The sequence below is a fragment of the Trachemys scripta genome, chromosome 5, assembly GCF_013100865.1.
Source record: "Trachemys scripta elegans isolate TJP31775 chromosome 5, CAS_Tse_1.0, whole genome shotgun sequence".
Lineage (NCBI taxonomy): Eukaryota > Metazoa > Chordata > Testudines > Emydidae > Trachemys > Trachemys scripta.
The window spans coordinates 125,729,426-125,752,830 of NC_048302.1; the positions used below are offsets into that span (position 1 = coordinate 125,729,426).

The 23,405-nt window shown below is 40.1% G+C and overlaps 1 protein-coding gene across 5 annotated transcripts in view; it reads right to left on the reverse strand.

The window, feature by feature from the left end:
* Window positions 1-1,483: 1,483 nt before the first annotated feature.
* The window catches only part of LOC117877626 (lactosylceramide alpha-2,3-sialyltransferase-like), a 54,845-nt gene continuing 32,923 nt past the window's right edge, over window positions 1,484-23,405 (reverse strand). For all 5 annotated transcript variants that reach the window (XM_034770875.1, XM_034770873.1, XM_034770874.1 and 2 more), the window contains 3 exons: window positions 19,403-19,589; window positions 14,142-14,300; window positions 1,484-9,285 (listed from right to left, as the gene is read on the reverse strand). In XM_034770875.1, coding sequence (XP_034626766.1) covers window positions 9,022-9,285; window positions 14,142-14,300; window positions 19,403-19,589 — 610 coding nt within the window. In that variant the 3' untranslated portion in view covers window positions 1,484-9,021. The remainder of the gene's footprint in view (window positions 9,286-14,141; window positions 14,301-19,402; window positions 19,590-23,405) is intronic.

The following is a 23,405-nucleotide window of genomic DNA, read 5'->3' on the forward strand; positions in this document are numbered from 1 at the left end:
AAACTGTTGCAATGTAAATATTACTGTGATGTTTCACTCCATATTCTTTATGAGAATATGCTTATGACATGAATATGACATAACTGAGATGTACTTTACGCAAGATGGGGCTTGTAAGGTATAATTGGAAAGGTTATGATTTACTGAATGTGATTAGTCAACTTGTAGGCCTGTATCATTTCTATATCTGAAGTTAGGAATATTAACTGTGTGTCTGTATTTCAAATATGTTACTTTGAGTGTCAACCCCAACCAGCCCTTCAGGTACAACAATGGAAAAGCCAGACAGGGCTAATGGGCCATTAGCAGAGACAATGGACTGTGAAAGAGCTTGGTCTTCCTGTGGACGCTGGAGACAGCCTACGAGCAATGACTGCCACAGCCCTGCAGAGACCGGGGTCCGAGTCACCTGGTACTGGATACCCTTCCTCCCCTTTTGGAATGCCAGTGGTTTTCCATGAGGAGACAAAGGGTTCTCGCCTTACACAAGAGCTATATAAGGCAGGGGAGTGACATCATCGCGGTTCTCCTCTGCTTCCCCACCCTAAGAAACACTGAAAAAGACCAGAAAGCAAGAACTGAACTGGGGGGAGAAGGGTTGAGCCGAAGCTGGAAGGGCGTCTAGCTTGTGAGTAATACCACCTGAGGTCTCAAGCTGGACACTAGTGCAGCTGCCTTTCAAGACTTTGTCATCTGCCTGCAACAATATCTAGGGTGAGAAATTACTATTTGCAACCAATTTCTTCAGTGAAACTAGCTTATTTTGCGTGTTTGGTTTCATTTGCTTAGTAATCTGCTTTGTTTTGTCTATCTCTTATATTCACTTAAAATGCACCCTTTGTAGTTAATAAAATTTGTTTTATTATTAAACCCAGTTTCTGTAATTTCTGTAAACCCATCCCTTCTTGTCAACTGTTGAGAATAGCCCACTTCCACCTTAATGGAATTGGTTCGTTAGCACTGACCCCCCACTTGGTAAGGCAACTCCCATCTTTTCATATGCTGTGTATTTACACCTCCCTACTGTATGTTCCACTCCAGGTATCTGATGAAGTGGGTTTTAGCCCACGAAAGCTTATGCCCAAATAAATTTGTTAGTCTCTAAAGTGCCACAAGGACTCCTCGTTGTTTTTGTCTTCCAACAGTGGCCAGTGCCTGATGCTTCAAAGGGAATGAGCAGAACAGGGCAATTATCAAGGGATTCATCCCTTCTTGTTCAGTCCTAGCTTCTGGCAGTCAGAAGTTTACAGACACCCAGAGCATGGGATTGTAGCCCTGACCATCTTGGCTAATAGCCATCATTGGACCTATCCTTCAGGAACTTATCTAAATCTTTTTTGAACCCTGTTATACTTTTGGCCTTCACATGACCTGAAAACATTCGATATGAGCAAACAAAAGACAGTCCCAACCCGTAAGATAAAATTACGCACCCACACACACGTGCTTCAACTGCTAAAAAAAATGAAAGCATAGAAATATAGTTAGTGCCAATTCAAGGTTTTATTGAAAACAGACCTTGTCAAACAAACCTGATTTCACTCGGATGAGATTACAAATTTGATTAAGGTACCTGCACAGAGATAACATACTTCGATTTATGTCAGGCATTGGACTTCGTACCATGCCACATTCTGATTTAAAAAGTGGCACTAAACAATAACTACAGAGCACATATTAAATGGATTAAGAGCTGGCTCACTGACAGATCTCATAAAGTAGTTAACAGGGAATCATCATGGAAGGACGACGTTTCTAATGGAATTCTGAAGGCATTGATACTAGGCCTGACACTATTAAACATTTTCACCAATGATCTGGAAGTAAATATAAAATCACCGCTGATAGTATTTGTGGATGATCAAGATTTCTGGAATAGTAAATGAGGAGAACAGGGCCGTCATGCATAGCAAACTTGATCACATAGTAAGCTTGGTCCATTCAAAAAAGTTACTTTTAATACAGCCAAATGCAAATGAAACGTCTAGGAACAAGGAACTCAGGACATATCTACAGAACAGGGAACTGCAGCCTTGAAAGCCACGACTCTGAAAAGGATATAGGAGTGGAGAAGCAACTGAACATGCGCTCCCAGTGCAATGCTATAATATATACAATGTATAAACAGGGAAGTAGTGAGCGGGAATAGGGAGGGGATTTTATATGGTATCAGTGAGATCGATTTTAACAAGAATACTGAAACATTGGAAACAGTGCAGAAAAGAGCCACAAAAATGATTCAAGGGCTGGAGAAAATGTCTTACAGTGAGAGACTTAAAAAGCTCAATCTCTTTAGTTTATCAAAAAGACAGAGGTGACTTGATTACAGCATATAGGTACTTCACACAGAGAAAATACCAGGTGCTGAAGTGCTCTTTAATTTACCAGACAAAGGCATAACAAGAACCAATGGCTGGAAACTGAAACCAGACAAATCCAAATAGAAATTAAGCACAAATTTCTAAACTACTGTGATTGGCAATTGGAACAAATTGCCAAGGAAAGTGGTAGATTCTCCTTCTCTTGCTGTCTGCACATCAAGACTGGATGCCTTTCTGGAAGATATCCTTTAGTCAGACAAGTTACTGGGTTCAATTACAGGGGTAACTGGTTGAATTTAATGGCCTATGACATGCAGGAGATCAGTCTAGATTATGAAATAGTCCCTTCTGGCCTTGAATTCTATGAATCCGTACAATGTCAGTCTTGGCACTGCATTTTCCTCACTTTGAGTCTCCTAGTGCAATGCACAAGTACAAACAGTTCGTCCACAGAACTTTTCAGGGCACAGTGGCCAAAGCAGCAGGTAGTAGCCACAAGCCTATTATGCAAGCGAGGAAAGAATTTGTTGATCCAGTTTTTGCAATGCCGATCTGTAGCCCACTTCCTCTCTTGCCCCCAGCTCTACTTAAATAACAGTGGCAAGTTACATTATATGGCGATATTGGTATTAGCCCTGCCCACATTACAACATTCCTAACAGCAGTACTCAGTGCAGGCAGTAGGTTGTATTTGGCACTCACTTTTGATTCCCAATAAATCCTGCAGTTGTGAAGCACATCCTCCACTCAGACTGGATCTCAGCTGGGAGAAAAACCATGCTCTTCCCAGTTACACAGAGTGTGAGCTCTCCAGAGTTTCTTCAAGTTTGTTTTCTGACCACTTGATTCTCTCCCCTTTGACATTTGTACAAAGCACTGGTAAGACCTCATCTGGAATACTATTTACAATGCTGGTCACCTATGTTGAAGAATGATGAATTCAAACTGGAACAGGTGAAGAAAGTGCTACTAGGAAGATCAAGATAATGGAGGACATAGCAATGAGTGGAGACTAAAAGAACTTGGCTTGTTTAGCCTAGCAAAATACATAGGCTAACAGGGGATATGAGTACGCTCAGTAAATAGATCGGAGGTAAACAGCAGCATGGGAGAAAAGCTATTTAAGCTAAATGGCAATGTTGGCACAATGGATATAAAGTAACAATTATTAAATTTAGGCTGGATTTAGGTTTTTAACCATCAGGAGTGGAAGTCTGGAACACAATTATAAAATGGGGTTACTTGTGGTAACAAGGCACTGGACTTGATGACCCTTTCAGGGCTCTTCCAGTCCTATGTCCTTTTAGCATGCCTGCAAGAAACGTAACAGCCATGGGCTTTGGAACAATGATTCAACGCTACAGACCTGTTACACCACAGGTTTATCTCCATTACAGTCCAGGAAATTAGAAGAGGGCTGAATTTGATCCTCCTTCTGGAGTATAATGCAGTGAAGAAATAGGCTAAAATTGCTCCCCTTCTAAAAAAGCGCAGATGAGCCTGCTCGTGAAGGGTGAAGGAGCTTGGGTAAGTGCGTACATGCATTATTCCTTGAAATGTGTTTTTTGCTTTTCCTTTCCCTCAAACCTCACCTCCCTCCCCGCCACCAAGCCACCTTTGTTTCCCATTTAAAAATGGCACCTGGCCCACCTCCAAATTAAGGCAAAGGCATTGACTCTTCTTTGCTTTACTGGTATAGTGTTAGAAAATAACAGGTTAGGGAACAAGTTCTAGAAAGGGTTGTATGGCAATCCAGTTACACAACCCACATCAGAACAGTGTCCTGTGCTCAGCCAGAGGTAATAAAACAAAGGTAGAGTCACCAGGGATAGCTCAGTGGTTTGAGCATTGGCCTGCTAAACCCAGGGTTGTGAGTTCAATCCTTGAGGGGGCCATTTAGGGATCTGGGGCAAAAATCTGTCTGGGGATTGGTCCTGCTTTGAGGGGGTTAGACTAGATGACCTCCTGAGGTCCCTTCCAACCCTGATATTCTATTATTCTTTTCTTTGAGTGTTCAAATTTCCTTTCTTTGGCTTGTGTGGCTAAGTGTGGTGCTGCTCCATCAATGTCAGCAGCAACCTGGCATTTCCCCCCCTCACTATATACACGTCAGCATTCAGTTAGCATGTAAGAATTGTGTTGAGCTCAAGAGGGTCCAGGGTTCTGACAGAGAAATGATGGCAAAGCACCGCATGGAACGGAGGGAGTTTTCAAAAAACAATGCGAAAATTATGAGATGTGGAAAGTATGATGGGATGAAGGAAGTGGCATGGTGTGACCTTGACCCCTATCTCTAAGAAATCCTGAGACAAATCACAGCTATTCCACAAAGCACTCAAAAAATATCACAAAAGGTATTGTGCCAGACAGTGGCACGGGGCACACTGGGCTATCGACTTGTGTTGCACCTAACTTTACACCGACACAAGCATTCCCAGTAAGTATGCACCGCACCAAAGCCAACAGCCAAGCATGCACACTTCCGAGCAACATACAAACTCTGGTGGCTGTTCACAGATGTTACTTGTACCAACCAAACTTCATCATACAGATACAGCCTTAGTTACATAGAAAACAAGGCTTATGCTCTCCAAGACAGTCACACTCTGGCAAAAGGGAAAGGTTCTGGAAAGTCAACCTTAAGGAAGAGATCCCACTGCTTATTGAACCGGAGATGCATGCAAGAACCCCTCCTGCTGGTGGGAGAGAGAAAGAATGCTACCTGACCACCTCTGTGTAGTCTCTGTTGTCGCCTCTGAAAGAAGAATAGGTTTCAAGGAACCTCCCTGCCCCACCTTGCTGAAGGACACAAGACCTGGTGACAAAAGCCACCTCATGCTTCTTTTCTGTGCAGGTCTCTCATTTCTATGTCAGTTGGTCTCCTCTGTTACCTCTTATTCAAGACCAGGCTGCCACACTAAAGTCCAAGTTACCACCCGGCACCCACTGGCAGAAGAGGTTGGTCTACATTCAGTCTCTATAAACATCTCCAAGTACCTCAAGACTGGGTCACAATCCTATTTGAATACCATTGGGTTACAGATCTTTCATGGAGACTAATACTGCTTTGTAGAATATTCTCACTCTGTATTTACACGTCTCCATTTGCCTGTATTTTACATACATCAGCATTTTACATGTTCATAGCACTGTACAAACTAATCGTAAGTAGCACTACCATACAAAAATCCCAAGTGGACATTGGCTTGCCTCCAGTTACATGCAGGATTCCTGTACACACACAGCAATGAAATCCATACTCTGCATACACAAAATTGTGAAAATCTGTGAAAGCAAATTGGAATGGGAAACCTCTTTTAAGCCAAAATAATTGAGCTGTTCCTAGGTGTGTCTCTTGTGCTATCTTCTAAATAACCCCCCAAATATGAACTAAACTCAGAATTACTTTAAAGATTTTTTTAATAAAATATATTTTTAAATGGGCAAGCTAGTGCCCTCTTTAAAAAAGTAGTTTAGAGTAGATTACAGGTTTAAATACTTTAAGATTGAACAGATCATCTCGTATATCATTTTTTGCCTTTTTCAGGTGACAGATGCTGCAAGTTAACAACCTACCACCATTCAAAGTTGAAAAATGAACAAAGTTCTAGACACCAAAATAAAAACCTATCCAGTAACTATGAAAAAAGCATACAAACTGCACTGATACTGAATATGCATCTGTGCCTCCTCCCACCTATAATGCTATTATAAAAGGCAAATTCTAATGTAAGGTTTCTTTATCTTCACTCACAAAATCTTTAAATCTCAGTACAAGTACTTTTAATGTAAACACTAAGGACAATGCTGTAATTAAGACAAATATATTCTCATCTACATTAGCCTCAAGAAGCTGGAGAGCACATTGGCTGTGAATAGGGGACCAATTCCCATGTACACCAAGGAGATCCAAGACTAACTGTCATGAAATTAAACTGGCGTAAGTGAGAGGAAATGAGGCACTATTCCATAAGGTCTCCTCTTTCTAGATGGTGTGGGATCTAATGTCAACTATTGGACCAGTGAAATCTCTAGCTATATATAATTCTTACTGAAAGAGACAGAATATGTTGTGACCTGTGAAACTACATAAATAGAAAGTGGTTCCATTTGTTTATTGCTTTTCACAGCCTGAAATCCATTGTTGTTTCAGGAATGGTCAAGTCCACATAGGGGTATTCCACATAATATTTACTACTACAGAGAAAAAAGTTTTATCACAACTGACAAAGCTGGTTGAACTACAGTTTAAGCCCACATTAAAGCATCTTGTAGAGCTGATGATAAATGGAAAACTTCAAAGGACGTTACTGATTGCTTTAATAATACTTTCATTCTATTAAGTTCACATTTTCATATTCTTAAGTCATAACAGTGTGAAGTCCTGGTGAACTAACAGTTGATGTATAACAAAACGTTTGTGTAACAGCGTTTTGAAAGACTTCAATGTACTACTGTCCATATGCACATTTTGAACTTTCCCAAACCCTTTCATATTTCAGTAATATTGAATGGAGTTAAGGTCGCTTGCTTTATCTTAACTATAAGGGGATAATAATCAACATGTTATATTAAACGAAACTATCTGTAAAAACTCTTTACATATCAGTAATTTATCAAGTAAACAGTTTGATCTATACTTAAAAGCATACAAAAACATGGACTAGAAATTTATTGCTGTTAAGAAAAACTAGTTTGTTCCAAGTTACGAAGAGGAAGTTATGTTAATAATTATTGCTGTTGCACAAATGGAGCCCTGAACACACAGAGCGTGATTTCTAATCATTCACTTTAGGGGATGTGTGGGTACTTAGGAAAGATCAGGCTCACAGCCACTATCTTCAATGTTACACTTTGTAAACTGGCATTGTTTTATTGTCTCTCCACAACCATAGCCAGTGCAACTTCTGCGTTCATACACAATCATCCATTAGACCTACTCTTCATGGCAAGTATGAATACTATATTCCATTCCACGTCCTATTTTCTTGATGCAATTTAACCTGATGCTAATTTTAAAAATATGCCTAGTGTATCTTACCATATGATAAGGAACTAATAGGAAGATTTGTCACCTGGAAAGTCAAAGTGATTCCTGTAATTCATATAATTATATTTCACCTGTTCACTTCTATTAACTTTCTGGTAAGATTTCACATTCAAATAAAGCATTTTTCACTCGCTCTGAGTAACAGACAGCACTCAAAATCAAGCAATCCAATAACCACAACTGTGTTATTTGCACAATAAAATGACACAGTTCAGACTTGTTCACAAATCTGCAATCCCGCTTTCTTTCAATTGCATTGATTTCTGGTCATTAGAAAGTACATTTATACAGGAATTTTTAAAAGCAATCTGCACTTAGAAGACATTGTACAGTGCTAGTAGATCATACTACTTCCTCAAAGGCAATTTCTTCTTCATAAGTTATTTGTGCACACAGAATTGCCAGTTTATTAGGTGGTCTGCAAAGCAAAATTCCACTCTCTCCCTTCCAATTAAGAAGCATACACCATATTCACAACATAAAAGGGCCACTATCAACTTAAACTATATTTGAATGTGAATTTTTATTTTACATAGTACTGTTGCAAGTTAATACCTACTGTACCATGAAGGAGATTAAATAAAATCTTTCCGTTCTTTTATTTTGTCTGTAGTCAGTTTCACTCCGACTACTACAGAGTAAGTTTCCTTTTCGTTTGTGGGTCTTTCACTCAGCAGCAAGGACTAAAACATTTTTATAAAATAGCAAAAGGGCAGGTGTAGCCCCAAACACTACTTTTTAACTCCCTCCCTAAAGAGGACTGGAATTCATGCTGATGCTGTTCCTGTAACAGTGATGCTTAAACTTTTTTGTGACCCAACCACATTATGACCAGGTTTTTGGGAGCCAGAAATGGGAAACAGAAGAGTTTGGCTTCAGGTTAGATATCTACTGTAGGCTAAATCTGGTTATAACATGGTCAGGCCCAAATGTGTCAAGTGTTTAAGTGGCCAGCATTCTAATCCTAAAGCATTCACACCGGTCAATGATTTAAATACCAGGCATGATTAGATGTGGCATTAATGAACTTACTGTTCAGCTCCACTGCTGCATCAGTTTTGCCCTTTCCTGCTCCCTGCCCCCTCACCCCCCAAAAAATAGGTATCAGCACAGAAAGGGAGTAGCCTAAATATCTGTGGAAGGTTATACAAGTGGATGATCTACCAAAGAATAGTGAACCTACAAGCAACAAAGCAAGTTCTCTTACGAACACACACCTTTGCTTTTCTTTGTATGCACAGAGGAATCATGTACTGACAAATGGACCCACAACGGCAACACCACTTCAGTGGGAACAATTCTTCTCTCCCCAGATTAGGAAACACACACCTAGGTCCGTGAGTGCCCTTCACATATAAAACCCTTAAATTTTCTGTTTTCCTTCAGATAGCTTAAAACATGACATATTTTAAATGAATCTCTCTAAACTCAAAACTGTATTGATAATTACCCACAAAAAGTGTGCAAGGTAAAAACCTGGACTCAAAATAAATAAAAAAAATACAATAAATTCAACTTGACATTAAAAAGCAACAGAAATACAAAGAAGAGAGATTCTTCAAAGTCTTTGTGGGATGAGAGCACTGAAAGGGCCATTGCTAGCAAGGCTGCAGGAACCTCTAATCCAGTCTGTGCTCTCAGTTCCAGTCATTAGCTTGTTTTTTTGCAGAATTCACACTGTATTCCTCCACTGAGATCTTTCACAATCCCATCTTTGATCAGTTTTTGTAGGAATTTTGTTTCAGTTGTCACATTATGCATAGTTTGTCCTTCCATTGCAGCCATGCAGAGATTGTCATAGTAGTGCAAAGGTGTGTTGGGTTGGCGGAGGTCATATCCAAATCCTGCTAAACTCACTTCATCACATAAATGTGTGGCCAGAACAACTGCAGTGACCCCAATTGTGGGAACATTCTAAAAAGAAAAATAAACATTTACAATACAACATCTCTCTCCTTTATCAGTTTTCACAGAGTCATAGAAATGTAGGGGTGGAAGGGACCTCTAAAGGTCATGTAGACCATCACCCTGCGCTGAGGCAAGACCAAGTATAGCTAGACCATCCCTGCCGTGTTTGTCTAACCTCTTCTTAAAAACCTCCAATGACAGGGATACCAAAACCTCCCTTGGAAGCCTCTTCCAGTACTTATTTATCCTTATAATTAGAAAATTTTTCCCTACATCTAACCTAAATCTTCCTTGCTGCATCTTAAGTCAACCACTTTTTGTATGGACATGGAAAACAACTGATCACTGTCCTCTTTAAAAACAGTCCTCTATAACAGCTCTTTACAACATGCTTAAAGACTTCTTTTCTCAAGACTAAACAAGCCCCCCCCCCCCCCCCCCTTTTTTTTTTCTAAACCTTCCTCATAGATCAGGTTTTCCAAACTTTGTATCATTTTTGTTGATCCATTCTGGACTCTCACCAATTTGTCCATCTCTTTCTTATAGTGCAGTGACCAGAACTGAGCCTAGTACTCAAGTTGAGTACTCACCAATGCTAAATAGAGTGGGACAATTACCTCCTGTGCCTGACATACTAAGATCCATAAGGCATCACAGAACGATATTAGCCTTTTTAGCACTGCATCACCACATTTGCATCAGACTGTTGAGTCGTACTCAATTTAAGAACTACTATAATCCTCATATCTTTTTATGCAGTTCTACCACCTACCCAGTTATTCCCCATTTTGTAGTTGTGCATTTGATTTATTTATTTATTTTCATCCTAGGAGTAGTAATTTGCACTTGTCTTTATTGAATTTAATCTTATTGATTTTAGACCACTTTTCCAATTTGTCAAAGTCTTTCTGAATTCTAATGCTGTCCTCTAAAGTGCTAGCAACCCCTCCCACCTTGGTGTCATCCACAAATTTTAGACGCACATTCTCCGCTCCATTATCCAAGTTATCAGTGAAAATATCGAAAATAGGCCTTGCATCAACAATGAAAGAAAACAGAAGTTAATGGATGAAGCATGAATCACAACTTAAATGTATACTCCAAATTACAAAACATAGTAAGAGAACAAAAAAAGTGCCACTGAGGCTAAACAACAAAGTAAAAGAAGCAGTGAGAGGCAAAAAGGCATCCTTTAAAAAGTGGAAGTTAAATCCTAGTGAGGAAAACAGAAAGAAGCATAAACTCTGGCAAATGAAGTGAAAAAATATAATTAGGAAGGCCAAAAAAGAATTTGAACAGCTAGCCAATGACTCAAAAAGTAATAGCAAAAAAAAAAAAAAAAAAAATTAAGTACATCAGAAACAGGATGCCTGCTAAACAACCAGTGGGACCACTGGGCAATTGAGATGCTAAAGGAGCACTCAAGGACGATAAGGCCATTGCAGAGAAACTAAATGAATTCTTTGCATTGGTCTTCACGGGTGAGGATGTGAGGGAGATTCCCAAACCTGAGCCACTCTTTATGTGACAAATCTGAGGAACTGTCTCACTCAGACTGAGGTGTCATTAGAGGAGGTTTTAGAACAAATTGATAAACTAAACAGTAATAAGTCATCAGGACCAGATGGTATTCACCCAAGAGTTCTGAAGGAACTCAAATGTGAAATTGCAGAACTACTAACTGTAATCTGTAACCTATCATTTCAATCAGCTTCTGTACCAAATGACTGGAGGATAGCTAATGTGATGTCAATTTTTAAAAAGGACTCCAGAGGTGATCCTGGCAATTACAGGACAGTAAGCCTGACTTCAATATCGGGCAAACTGGTTGAAACCATAGTAAAGAACAAAACTGTCAGACACATAGATAAACATAATTTGTTGGGAAGAGTCAACATGGCTTTGGAAAGGGAAATCATGCCTCACCAATCTACTAGAATTCTTTGAAGGGGGTCAACAAGCATGTGGACAAGGGGGATCCAGTGGATTATAGTTGTGGGGAATAGGCCTGGCTGGCCTCCCTTGCACCGATCAGAACATCGGCGAAGACTCGTCATATAGGCCCGCCCTGCAGGCCACAAGCCGGAACTAGGCTAAGTGACACAGCCTCCTGCCAAACTCGGTCAAGGGTCATGACCGGGGGGGGGGGGGGAGGCAAGGAGGGAAAGAATAAAAAGCCTCAGCAGCAACACTAATGAAATATGTTCATGGCTGATGAAATATAATAACCGCTTGTGTGAAGCAATAGCTAAATGCAAACTGACTAAATGCAACTTCTCCTGTGAGCACCCTGTAATTCCAGCTAACTGCCAAACTAGCCAATCATATATCTTCTTGGGGTGTCCTGTAATGAATCCCTATGCCCCTAACCGTAAAACCCTGGAAAATAATATGTACCTTGCCGAGAAAAACACTCCAACTGGTGCCAAGTACCATCCATGGCGGAAACCACCAAGAAGCTCTCCACCCAATAGGCACCCAATTCTCGTAAAATAATAAGGAAGGTGCCAGGAAAGGGGACAGACCCCAACTCTTATTACTCGCAAATGACGTATTATTTATACTATGCTTGCAGTTTAAAAGAATAAAAGCAGCTTGCGTGCTGTGCTAGGGGTGGTAGTTTTCGGACTGCTACCCCAACGCGTTGGTATGTATTGCAATAAACTGGCCTCAGGCTTGAGTCTGTGAACTAAAATCAATGCGTGGGTGACTTTTTCCAGGACATAGTGTACTTAGATTTTCAGAAAGCCTTTGACAAGGTCCCTCACCAAAGGCTCTTAAGCAAAGTAAGCTATCATGGGATAAGAGGGAAGGTCCTCTCATGGACTGGTAACTGGTTAAAAGATAAGAAACGAAGGGTAGGAATAAATGGTCAGTTTTCAGAATGGAGAGCAGTAAATAGTGGTGTCCCCCAGGGATCTGGATAGGCCCAGTCCTATTAAACTTATTCATAAATGGTCTGGAAAAAGGGGTAAACAGGAGGTGGCAAAATTTGCATATGATACAAAACTACTCAAGATAGTTAAGTCCCAGGCAGACTGTGAAGAGCTACAAAAGGATCTCTCAAAACTGGGTGACTGGGCAACAAAATAGCAGATGAAATTCAATGTTAATAAATGTAAACTAATGCACATTGGAAAACATAATCCCAACTATACATATAAAATGATGTCTAAATTAGCTGTTACCACTCAAGAAAGAAATCTTGGAGTCATTGTGGATAGTTCTCTGAAAACATCCACTCAATGTGCAGTGGCAATCAAAAAAGCAAACAGAATGTTGGGCATTATTAGGAAAGGGATAGATAAGACAGAAAATATCATATTGCCGCTATATAAATCCATGGTATGCTCACATTTTGAATACTGTGTACAGATGTGGTCCCCTCATTTCAAAAAGATATACTGAAACTGGAAAAGTTACAGAAATGGGCAACAAAAATTATCACGGGTATGGAATGGCTTCCGTATGAGGAGAGAATAATAAGACTGGGACTTTTCAGCTTGGAAAAGAGACAACTAAGGGGGGATATGATTGAGGTCTATAAAATCATGACTGGTGTGGAGAAAGTAAATAAGGAAGTGTTATTTACTCCTCATAACACAAGAACTGGGGGTTACCAAATGAAATTAACAGGCAGCAGGGTTAAAACAAACAAAAGTATTTCTTCACACAACACACAGTCAACCTGTGGAACTTTTTGCCAGAGTATGTTGTGAAGACCAAGACTGTAACAGGATTCAAAAAAGAACTAGATAAATTCATGGAGGATAGGATCCATGAATGGCTATTAGCCAGGATGGGCAGGGATAGTATCCCCAGCTTCTGTTTGCCAGAAGCTGGGAATGAGCAACAGGGAACGGATGACTTGATGATTACCTGTTCTGTTCATTCCCTCGCGGGCACCTGGCATTGGCCACTGTCGGAAGACAGGATTCTGGGCTAGATAGACCTTTGGTCTGACCCAGTATGACCGTTCTTATGTTCTATAGTTCCCACTCCAGCTTTACAGCTGACCATTGATAGCTACTCTGAGTAGTCTTTCAATCAGCTGTGCACCCAGTTTATAATTTCATCTAGCCCACATTTTCTTTGTTTGCTTATGAGAATGTGATGTGTCAAAAGCCTTGCTAAAATCAAGATATATCACATCTACAGCTTCCCCCATATCCACAAAGCCAGTTATCCTGCCAAGGAAGGATATTAGGTTGGGGTTTGGCATGATGTATTCTTGATAAATCCATGCTTATTACGTATTACCCTACTATCCTTCAGGTGCTTACAAATTGATTGCTTAATAACTGCTATTTTAACCCAAGTGAGCTACCCAAGTGAAGAACTCACCTATTCTTACAGTGTAGACATATTCTTAGGCAAAATCCTCCTCACACAAATGATTCAAAAAGCCTTAAATTCTTAATGCTTAAATGCAGTGCATGGCCTACCACATGTATATGGTATTGAGAAGACCTGCATCCTTAATGCTTTCACAGAAGTACTTTCTTTTTAAAACTTTGGGGTATTTAAAAAAAAAAAAAATCACATGCAGGTCACCTTACGTGAACATAAACAAGCCTAACCCCTAAATTAAAAACTAAAATGGCCCTAGATTTTGTACTTTTTCTATGATTAACGAGAACGCTGAAACCCCACTATTTTACAAATATTTAATAGGGAATGTTAAAGAAAATACAAATAGTGTTTGAGAAGAGAAGACTTTGGTGTTTTACAATGACTGAGAAATTGCACAAAGAGACTACACTGAATGAAAAGTCCAAACTCTTTTTTATTTGATCTTGTCGTATTAGATTTCGAAGGAGTTAAATGTATCTATCCAGCACCTTCCAAAAAAGGTATCTTACCTTATCCCAGCCCCAAAATTTAGATCGAGGCTCAGGGTACTGTAGTATATCCAAGGCTGTCTCTTTAATGATGATCGGATTTAAAATACGAAACTGTTTTGGTGTTACAGGAATTTTCTCAGCCACCTGCTTCCAAAAAAATAGTCGCACCCATAGTGGCTAAAGAGAAAAAAAAAAAAAAAAATCAATTAAACACAGGGAAACAAATACTTTGACATGGCAAATTGATACTGGGGCCTAGCATGTAACTCGATACTACTAAAACATAAGATTGTCCACATCTCATCAGAAATTATTTATGGCAAAGATTTACTAGGACGTTGATGTAGAATTCCCAAATGCCTGAATTCTTTTAAACAAATAATACTTAAGTTGAGAGAAAGAGAAAACGCAATTCTTTATCTGTTTAGTTCATTTACTTTGAACATGTGACTGCACTTCCGTGGACAGTCACTCACCCATCCACCCACCCCTCTTGCCTCTATTTGGGCTTTCTCACAGCAATATGATAGAGAAAGCATTTGAAAAGAGAGGAAGAACATGATCAAAATTCCACAACAGTTGGCTGAGTAACTCGCAAACAAGTGTAGGATCTAAAACTATTTTACTCACATTTTCAAATTAACTGTATTTCTAGCTGACAGTGTACATTTAAAGACAAGTGTTGTAGGATAGAAGGAGAGAAGAGCAATGAGACTCAGCGTGCCCGATTCTGATCTCATGCCAGAATGTTAAAGAAGTCAATGGATGTGCACCGGTGCTAAACTGGTGAAAGATCAGAATCAGGCTCATTTTATGTTTCTCTCCATAAATTGTGTCATAGTGAGCAAATAAGAAAAGTGATGCAAGAAGAGGGTGCCTTTTCTGTACATTGGGCACATTCTTTCCCAAAAAATCCCTATGAAAAATATTTGTTATATCTATTGCTGTAATAGGACTTCTCTTCTGATATTACAAAAATACAGGGACTTTTTGTTATTAGAATATACTGTATGCAGTTTTAAGCCCACAAAACGACATTAGAGCCACCACATGTCAGTCAAATATCCAGTTCAGATCAGAGGGTGCATTCGATAGTTGTTAACATAATGCTGCTATGTGAAATTGTGCAATTTTTTCTGAAAGGTGTGCTTGTGTTCTATAAAACTACACATTGCTTGGGCCCAATAGATCACTCAGTGATAGTTCCTCAAAGTTCCACAAATGTAATATGTTTGCCTGTTAACTCTAAAAATCAATAATCACTCAGTGTGATATCACCAATATTTAAATTCAAAGGATAATTTAAGGATAATTTCTTCATTAGTGTCCCTTGTATTATATATAAAGCATTTTTATATATATTATATGTAAAGCAGAACATATAATGCCAAGCACTGTAATAAAACAGTATATTCTACCTAAATGCATGCGCAAAGTCATAGGTAGTCGTGGTCAATTCTGCAAGTCTAAAAGCCTTACATAAACTAGTTCAGGTTGCAAAACCATAGAGTTTAACCTTCCTTTGCTTTATCTATAATATAATATTATGTGCACAAACTGCTAAATATTGTGACAGATTTTCTATTAAATATATCACTATTGAATAATTTATGGCATTTCATGTTTGCATAATAACTCTAATCAATAAAATACAATACTTCAGGTGTCTCTTGCACATAGATCTATTTCTTTAAATATACATTAAGCAACGAATGAATCTTCATACAGAAATTGAAAGGCAGTAACCAAGGCCAGCTAATACCAACTAGTGACATTTTTATTTAATTATATCTATTACATATAACACAAACACCCCTACACGAGCATGATGTGGTTTAGCGGTTAAGGAAGGGGACTGGCAGTCAGAACACTTGTTTTCTGTTCCTGCCTCTAAAACCTTAACCAAGTCACTTAACCCAAATACAAAATGAACTATACTTTACTGAGCACATAAGGTATTTTGATGTTTAGTGCATGTAAAGGATCAAGACACTTGGATGAAAGGCATCAGTGTGAGCATACAGTACTACATGGATGTACTAACATGAACAATAACTAGAAGTACTGCAACAAATAGATTGCTTGCAAGGTGGATAAAAAAGCACAAAAATTTGATTTATTTTAATTCAATTTTTTTAGAAGATATATTTCAAATTAAATTTGAAATGATGCTATGTTAAGGCCTAAATGTATTAAAATATATTACAATAATTTAAATATCAAAATAATATTCAAACAGTATATGTTTGCTGCCAGAAAAGTTAAACCACTGAACTAATTGAACTCATTGGCTATGAACCTAGAACCAGGGTCTGTTGAACCTAGAACCAGCTTTTGACAGATCTAGCCCCTACTGCAGGTGCAAAGAAAATATTTTCTTCATTTCAGTTTATTCAATTAGTTCAGTACAATGATTAATTCATTCAAAGTTGTGAAACCAGCTGGAAGCTTAAAAAGCAGAAAACTTGTTTTCCTCTTTTAATCTATCAATAAACACGAGGGGACAGGACGAGATCTACCAGTTATAAAATCTTGATGGACATGACAACCAGAAAGAAATCAGTTCAATTAACTACAGATAATGCTTTCGTAGTTTAATAAATCAATTGGTTTTAAATGCAAAAAAATTTGATATACTTTTTTTTCTTATGTATCTAGCATATTTAAGGCAGTTTTAACAAAAACAATTTAAAAATGCTATTTTTTGTGCATTTTTAATTAAATTCCAATTTCCATGCAAATAATACCAATAATAATATGACAACCACTTAGTCCTTATATAGAGCTTCTCATCTTTTATATCTCAAAACACTTTACAAAAGAGGTCACAGTATTACTATCCCTATTTTATAATTGAGAAAATTAAGGGACATGGAGAAGTGACCTATCCAGGGTCACACAGGCCAGTGGAAGAGCCAGGAATTAAACCCACATCTCCTGAGTCCCAGTTCAGTTCTCTAGCCACTAAGCCATACTATCTCCTATATAATGCAGCTAGAAAAGTCACTGCTAAAAAAATTAATCAATCTAGTACATAAATGTGTCATTCAGCATTTTCTAACAAAAACATAAAAATTAAGAATCGGACTTAATCTATGTTAAGCTATGTAACTGCTTAAACGCATGCAAGTCTAGGGTTACCATCCGTCCGGGTTTCCCCGGACATGTCCGGCTTTTTCAGCGTTAAATGGCCGTCCGGGGGGGATTTCTAATCAAGTAGAAATGTCCGGGATTTCCCCCTTCCCCTCATGCAGAGTACGGCTCGGCTGATTGGATGGTGGGACCTGATTGAAAGCCACTCGCAGCCACTGATGCCTCTAGCAGCCAGAGTCCCTCCCCCTCCCCACTCCCCTCCTTCCCCGCAGAGCAGCACAGAACAGTGTTTGAGTCCACGTGGAGCCCGCAGCTCTCCCTCTGCCTGGTGAGTGGGGGAATAGAGGCTGCAGGGCGAGGAGGATCAGGGCAGGCGGGGGCATAGAGGCTGCAGGGCGAGGAGGAGCAGGGCAGGCAGGGGCATAGAGGCTGCAGGGGCAGGGGGTGCAGGGCAGGTGGGGGAGTGCAGGGACTGCAGGGCGAGTGGGGAGCAGGGTCACAGAGGCTGCAAGGGTGGGGGGGTGCAGGAACTGCAGGGCGAGTGGGGAGCAGGGAAGCACTTAGCAACCCCCAACCAAGAGCAGAGCGGGAGGGAGGAGGGGGAATGCGGGGTGCTCAGAGGAAGGGGCAGAGTTGGGGCAGGGACTTTGGGGAAGGGGTTGGAGAAGGGGCGGGGTTGGGGCAGGGCCAGACCGGGGCCCCGTGGAGTGTCCTCTTTTTTAAATGTTTCAATATGGTAACCCTAAGCAAGTCATAGAAACATAGGACTGGAAGGGACCTCGAGAAGTCATCTAGTCCAGTCCTCTGCATTCATAGCAGGACTAAGTATTGTCTAGACCAGGAATCAGCAATCTTTGGCCCACGGCCAGCCAGGGTAAGCCCCTGGCGGGCCAGGCCGGTTTGTTTACCTGCCGCATCCACAGGTTCGGCTGATCGTGGCTCCCACTGGCCGCGGTTCGCCACTCCAGGCCAATGGGGGTGGCAGGAAGCGGCGGCCAGCACATCCCTCCGCCCGCGCCACTTCCCGCAGCCCCCATTGGCCTGGAGCGGCGAATTGCGGCCAGTGGGAGCCACGATCAGCCAAACCTGCCGACGCAGCAGGTAAACAAACCAGCCCAGTGCTTACCCTGGCGAGCCGCATGCCAAAGGTTGCCAATCCCTGTTCTAGACCATCCCTGACAAGTGTTTGTCCAACCTACTCTTAAAAATCTCCCATGTTGGAGATTCCACAACATCCCTGGGCAATTTATTCCAGTGCTTAACCACCGACAGTTTGGAAGTTTTCCCAAAGGTCCAACCTAAACTTCCCTTGCTGCAATTTAAGCCTATTGCTTCTTGTCCTATCCTCAGAGGTTAAGGAGAACAAATCTTCATCCGCCTCCTTATAACAACATTTTATGTACTTGAAAACTGTTATCATATCTCCCCCCCCCCTTCTCTTTTCCAGACTACACAAACCCCATTTCTTCAATCTTCCCTCACAGGTCATGTTTTCTAAACCTTTAATCAGTTTTGTTGCTCTCCTCTAGACTTTCTCCAATTTGTCCACATCCTTCCTGAAATGTGGTGCACAGGACTGGACACAATACTCCAATTGAGGCCTACTCAGCGTGGAGCAGAGCGGAAGAATTACTTCTCGTACAACACGCCTGCTATGACCCCCCAATTTCTTTCTGCAATACTCCATCCTAGGCAGTCATTTTCCATTTTGTATGCGTGCAACTGATTGTTCCTTCTTAAGTGGAGTACTTTGCATTTGTCCTTATTGAATTTCATCCTATTTACTTCAGACCATTTCTCCAGTTTGTCCAGATCATTTTGAATTTTAATCCTATCCTCCAAAGCTTGGTATCCTCCCAGTTTGGTATCATCCGCAAACTTTATAAGTGTACTCTCTGTGCTATTAAATATTGTGTACCCTCCTGGTTAGCGAAAAGCAGTACCAGGGTTATACCAACCAATGAGAATCAACCTTTCTTTAGAAAGGTCATTCAAAAGTACAAATGCAAAACAGGATTAAAACTGAATATTTAAATCAAAGTTTCCTGCTTGCTGATTTAAAACAACCCACCCTGACTGCTTGTGAAGAATCCAATACAGTAAAATAGCAACAGGACTGGAAAGTCAGTTTTCTGTGCATCAGAAAACCAAGATATGCAGGCAATAAGTCAACTGTTTATACCTACCAATGCTTCATTTTTTACCATTGCTTGAAGCCAATTGAAATCAACACTTTTAAATAAGACAACAACAAACAAGCTCTGAGGGTTATATTCATTTTCAGAAAGTGGGGCTCCCTCTGGATAGGTCATCCTTATGGTAGTTTTGTTACCAACATGATCTGTGTAGCCCTGAACTGGTGCATCATTCAATCTAAAAAAAGGGAAACAAAACCCAATATGTAAACATGGTATCTGATGTCATTAAAATACCATACAAGTGACTTTAAATACCTAAGTAACAAGTTTTAGTTGGCTCACCAAATTTTATTTGAATACATCAATAAATTACTCCCCTGGTAACAAGAACAAACCTCAATGGGTGGCCTCGTTCTGAAAAGCAACTGTACAAATACTATTGCAGTGTTCATGTTTCTTGTTGCCCTATAACTCAACTAGGGCTCTGAGGGGCAAACAGCAAGCTTCCTGCATATCAACACCAGTAATAAAAGGCTCTTCAAGTCAAAATTACCCAATCAATGACATCTCAGGAATCCCAATGTCCTATATGGGTTTGCACAATTCTAACTGACTGGAATTTAGGCGACAAGGTGGATGAGGTATTATCTTTTATTATACCAGCTGTTGGTGAGAGAGACAAGTTTTCAAGTTTAAACAGAGCTCTTCTGTAAGTCTGGGAAATTAACTCAGGCCATGTGTACACTACAAAATTAAATTGACCTAACGTATGTCAGCATACAGCTGCCGCACTAATTACACTGCTTGTGTATATCTATACTTTGCTCCTTGTGTCAGCAGTGTGCCTCCTCACGGGGCGTGCTTGTATCGATTGTACTGTCAGTGTGAGGCATTGTGGGATGGCTCCTGAAAGCCAGGAACAGTCAACATACACAAAACAGTGTCTACACTGACATTGCTTCAATCTAACTACATCGACCTTGACTCTACGCCATTCTGGAGGTGGAGTTAAGTCAGCGTAGCAGGGCAGTTACAGTGACAGGAGCAAAACTGAAGTGTAGACATTTCTATAGTTACATTGACTTAAGCTGCCATGTGTTGACCTAACTCTGTAGTGTAGACTAAGGCTATGTCTACAAAATGTGCCTTTTAGCAACACAGCTGGGCCACTACAGCCATGCCACTAAAAGGTGCGCAGTGTAGCCACTCTTTGTCAGCGAGAGAGAGCTCTCCCGCCGACAAAATAAATCTGCTCCCAACGAGAGGCGGTAGCACTGTCCACACTGGCACTTTTTGTCCGTAACACTTTTGTAATTCTCGGGTGTTTGGTTTTTTCACACCCGTGAACGACCAGTTTTACCAATGAAAGTGCAGTGTAGACAAAGCTTTAACATCCGAGTGTCACTGCTAAATGCAAGATGGAACAGATAGTTTAGCATAAGAAGTTAACACATATTTCAAGGGACTATTCAAGGCAAAGTGGCCCGTTAACACCTTTCCAGTCAGAGGGAGGAAAAGGCAGGAGAAGCAGCTGGGAAGAGGGCTATTAGTGGGTTATAGATGGCTGTAATAAGCCATAAATCCAGTGTCTCTAGTCAGTCCATAATTTTAAGTGTCTTGCAAATCTATTGGTGACAAGAAAAGTAGTATCTCTGCAGGGCTAACAAGGGTAAAAAGCAGTCAAGACTTACTTTTGTCACTAAAATGAGCAGTCTATATTTTACATTCCACTTGTCATCTTTTAATTCCAATGAGTATTTAATATGCCCTCTAGCGAGCCCATATTATTCTTTGCCCATCTCATCACTCCCAAACCTTTTCTCTTTTAATTGGAACCTCAGAATTGTTTTTCATTTAAAGACGACAGTGGTTTATTTCATTTTTATTGACTGTTTATTATGCTTCTGTTATACTATGTGTCTTCCAGAGTGTGCAACGAGACAGGTGCATTGAAAATAAAGCTATGTATCACAACTCTGAAACAGAATACTTTCTAACACTAACAGATCCACTTACCCTTTCACCTGGAACACTTAATACTCGAAAAGCAAGATAACTGATCAACTCCCCATGATAACCAGAAGATGGCACAGGTAATTTCAAGAGCCTACATTAGAATAATCAGACATCTATTTACTTTAGGAATTTATGTAGTACCAACTTCATGCGTACGTTGTGCTTTGTCTGTGACTGCAGTAATTTCTAACTCACTATTTTCATTATCCATATTGTGTGGTATCTGGTGTCTAGAGTAGTGTTTCTCAACCCACAGGTTGCTACCTAAAAGTGGGTCGCACAAATGTACAAAAGGTTCACAGCCACCCAAGCCTTGAGCCCCGCCATCAAGGGCTGAAGTCATGAAGGTCACATAAAAATCACGGAACCAGTGACCTCCATGACCTAGCCTTACCGATTAGCCAATCGAATGCAAGGTGGGAAGAGTTATGGGAAAAGTGCTTAGTAGAGTTTCAAGTGAAGAGTATGTGTTTTAATCACAAAGTGAGTCTTTAGTTAGTGAAATGGATACATTTTTAAACTGTCCTGTTGCAACTGCAAGTACCAACAATGATAGGAATTCATCACAACCTGAGAAGAAAAGTAATTGTAGGTACGACCCTGCTTACTTAAAGTTTGGGTTTTCATTTACCGTGGACCGAAATGGTGAACACAGGCCAGAGTGTGTCATCTGCGGTGAACTGTTAACAAATTAAAGCCTAAAACCATCACATTTATGTAGACATTTGGAGACAAAGCAGTCTAGCTATAAAGACAAGCCTCTTGATTTTTTTTAAACGAAAAAGCCAAATGGAAATGTCAAAAAAAAATGAACATGTATTTACTCTCCGTGAGCAAACACTGCATGCCTCTGACCTTGTTGCACACCGCATTGCAAAAAAGCTCACACTGTCGCTGAGGAGTTAATTTTACCTTCTGCTATCGACATATGCACTAAATTGTTGGGCGAGTCAGTGGCAAAAAAAATTAACAGCAATCTCTCTCTCTCCAACAATAAAATATGGAGAAGAATCTGTGATATAGCTCAGAATACACCAAACTGCAAACAACTGATCGTCTTTCAGTAAGCGACTGTTTTGCTTTACAATTAGATGAATCTATAGATGTATCAAACCATGCTATCTTGCTGGTTTATGTGAGGCATGCATGGAAAAGTGGTTTACACTAAACAAGTACTGTTCTTGCAGATTTGCCTATTTCTACTACTATTGCTGATATATTTGTTACACTGGATAATTACTGGGAGTCAGCAGGATTAAGCTGGTCGAAGTGTGTTGGTGTTGCAACTGATGACGGAAATATTCAATAGTTGCTCTAAGAATCCTTTTGAAAGCACCCAATGCAACGTGGAACTACTGTTTCCTGCACAGGGAGGCATTAGCAGCTAAAGACAAGGCACCTGAGCTTCACAAAACTCTTAAAAAATGCTGTAAAAATAGTGAATTACATCAAACAAAATGCCAAGAATTCATGATGCTTTCACGTCTTCTGTCAGAAAATGGGCAGTACACATGTACATCTGCTTTACCATGCTGAGGTTTGCTGGCTGTCCCATGGCAAAGTGTTGTCTCATGTATATAAACTTAAAAATGAGTTGGCAGCTTTTCTTGAAGAAAAAAAGTCTCACCTGGCAGAGCACTTCAGTAACAACAAATGGGTTGTTGGTGCTGCATATCTGACAGATATATTCGATCACCTGAATGATTTAAATGTGTCTTTGTAGGGCAGAGGGCACAACTGCTTTGAGCTAACTGACAAAATTGCTGCATTAAAAAAAAAACCAACCCTCTCTCTGTGGAACGAACACGTTTCAAATGATAGGATAGACATGTTTTGTAACACATATCCAGAAACAAAAAAATCTGAAAGATTTCACTAGCCAGGAAGCACTGAAGAAAACTATCAGTACTCATTTAACTAAATGGCACACAAGATTCTGCAATTACTTTCCAGACGAACAACTTAAGGGCAAAGAATGGATACGGGATCCATTTGGAGTTGTGTTGAAAAACACAACTCTACCTAAGGAGGAAGA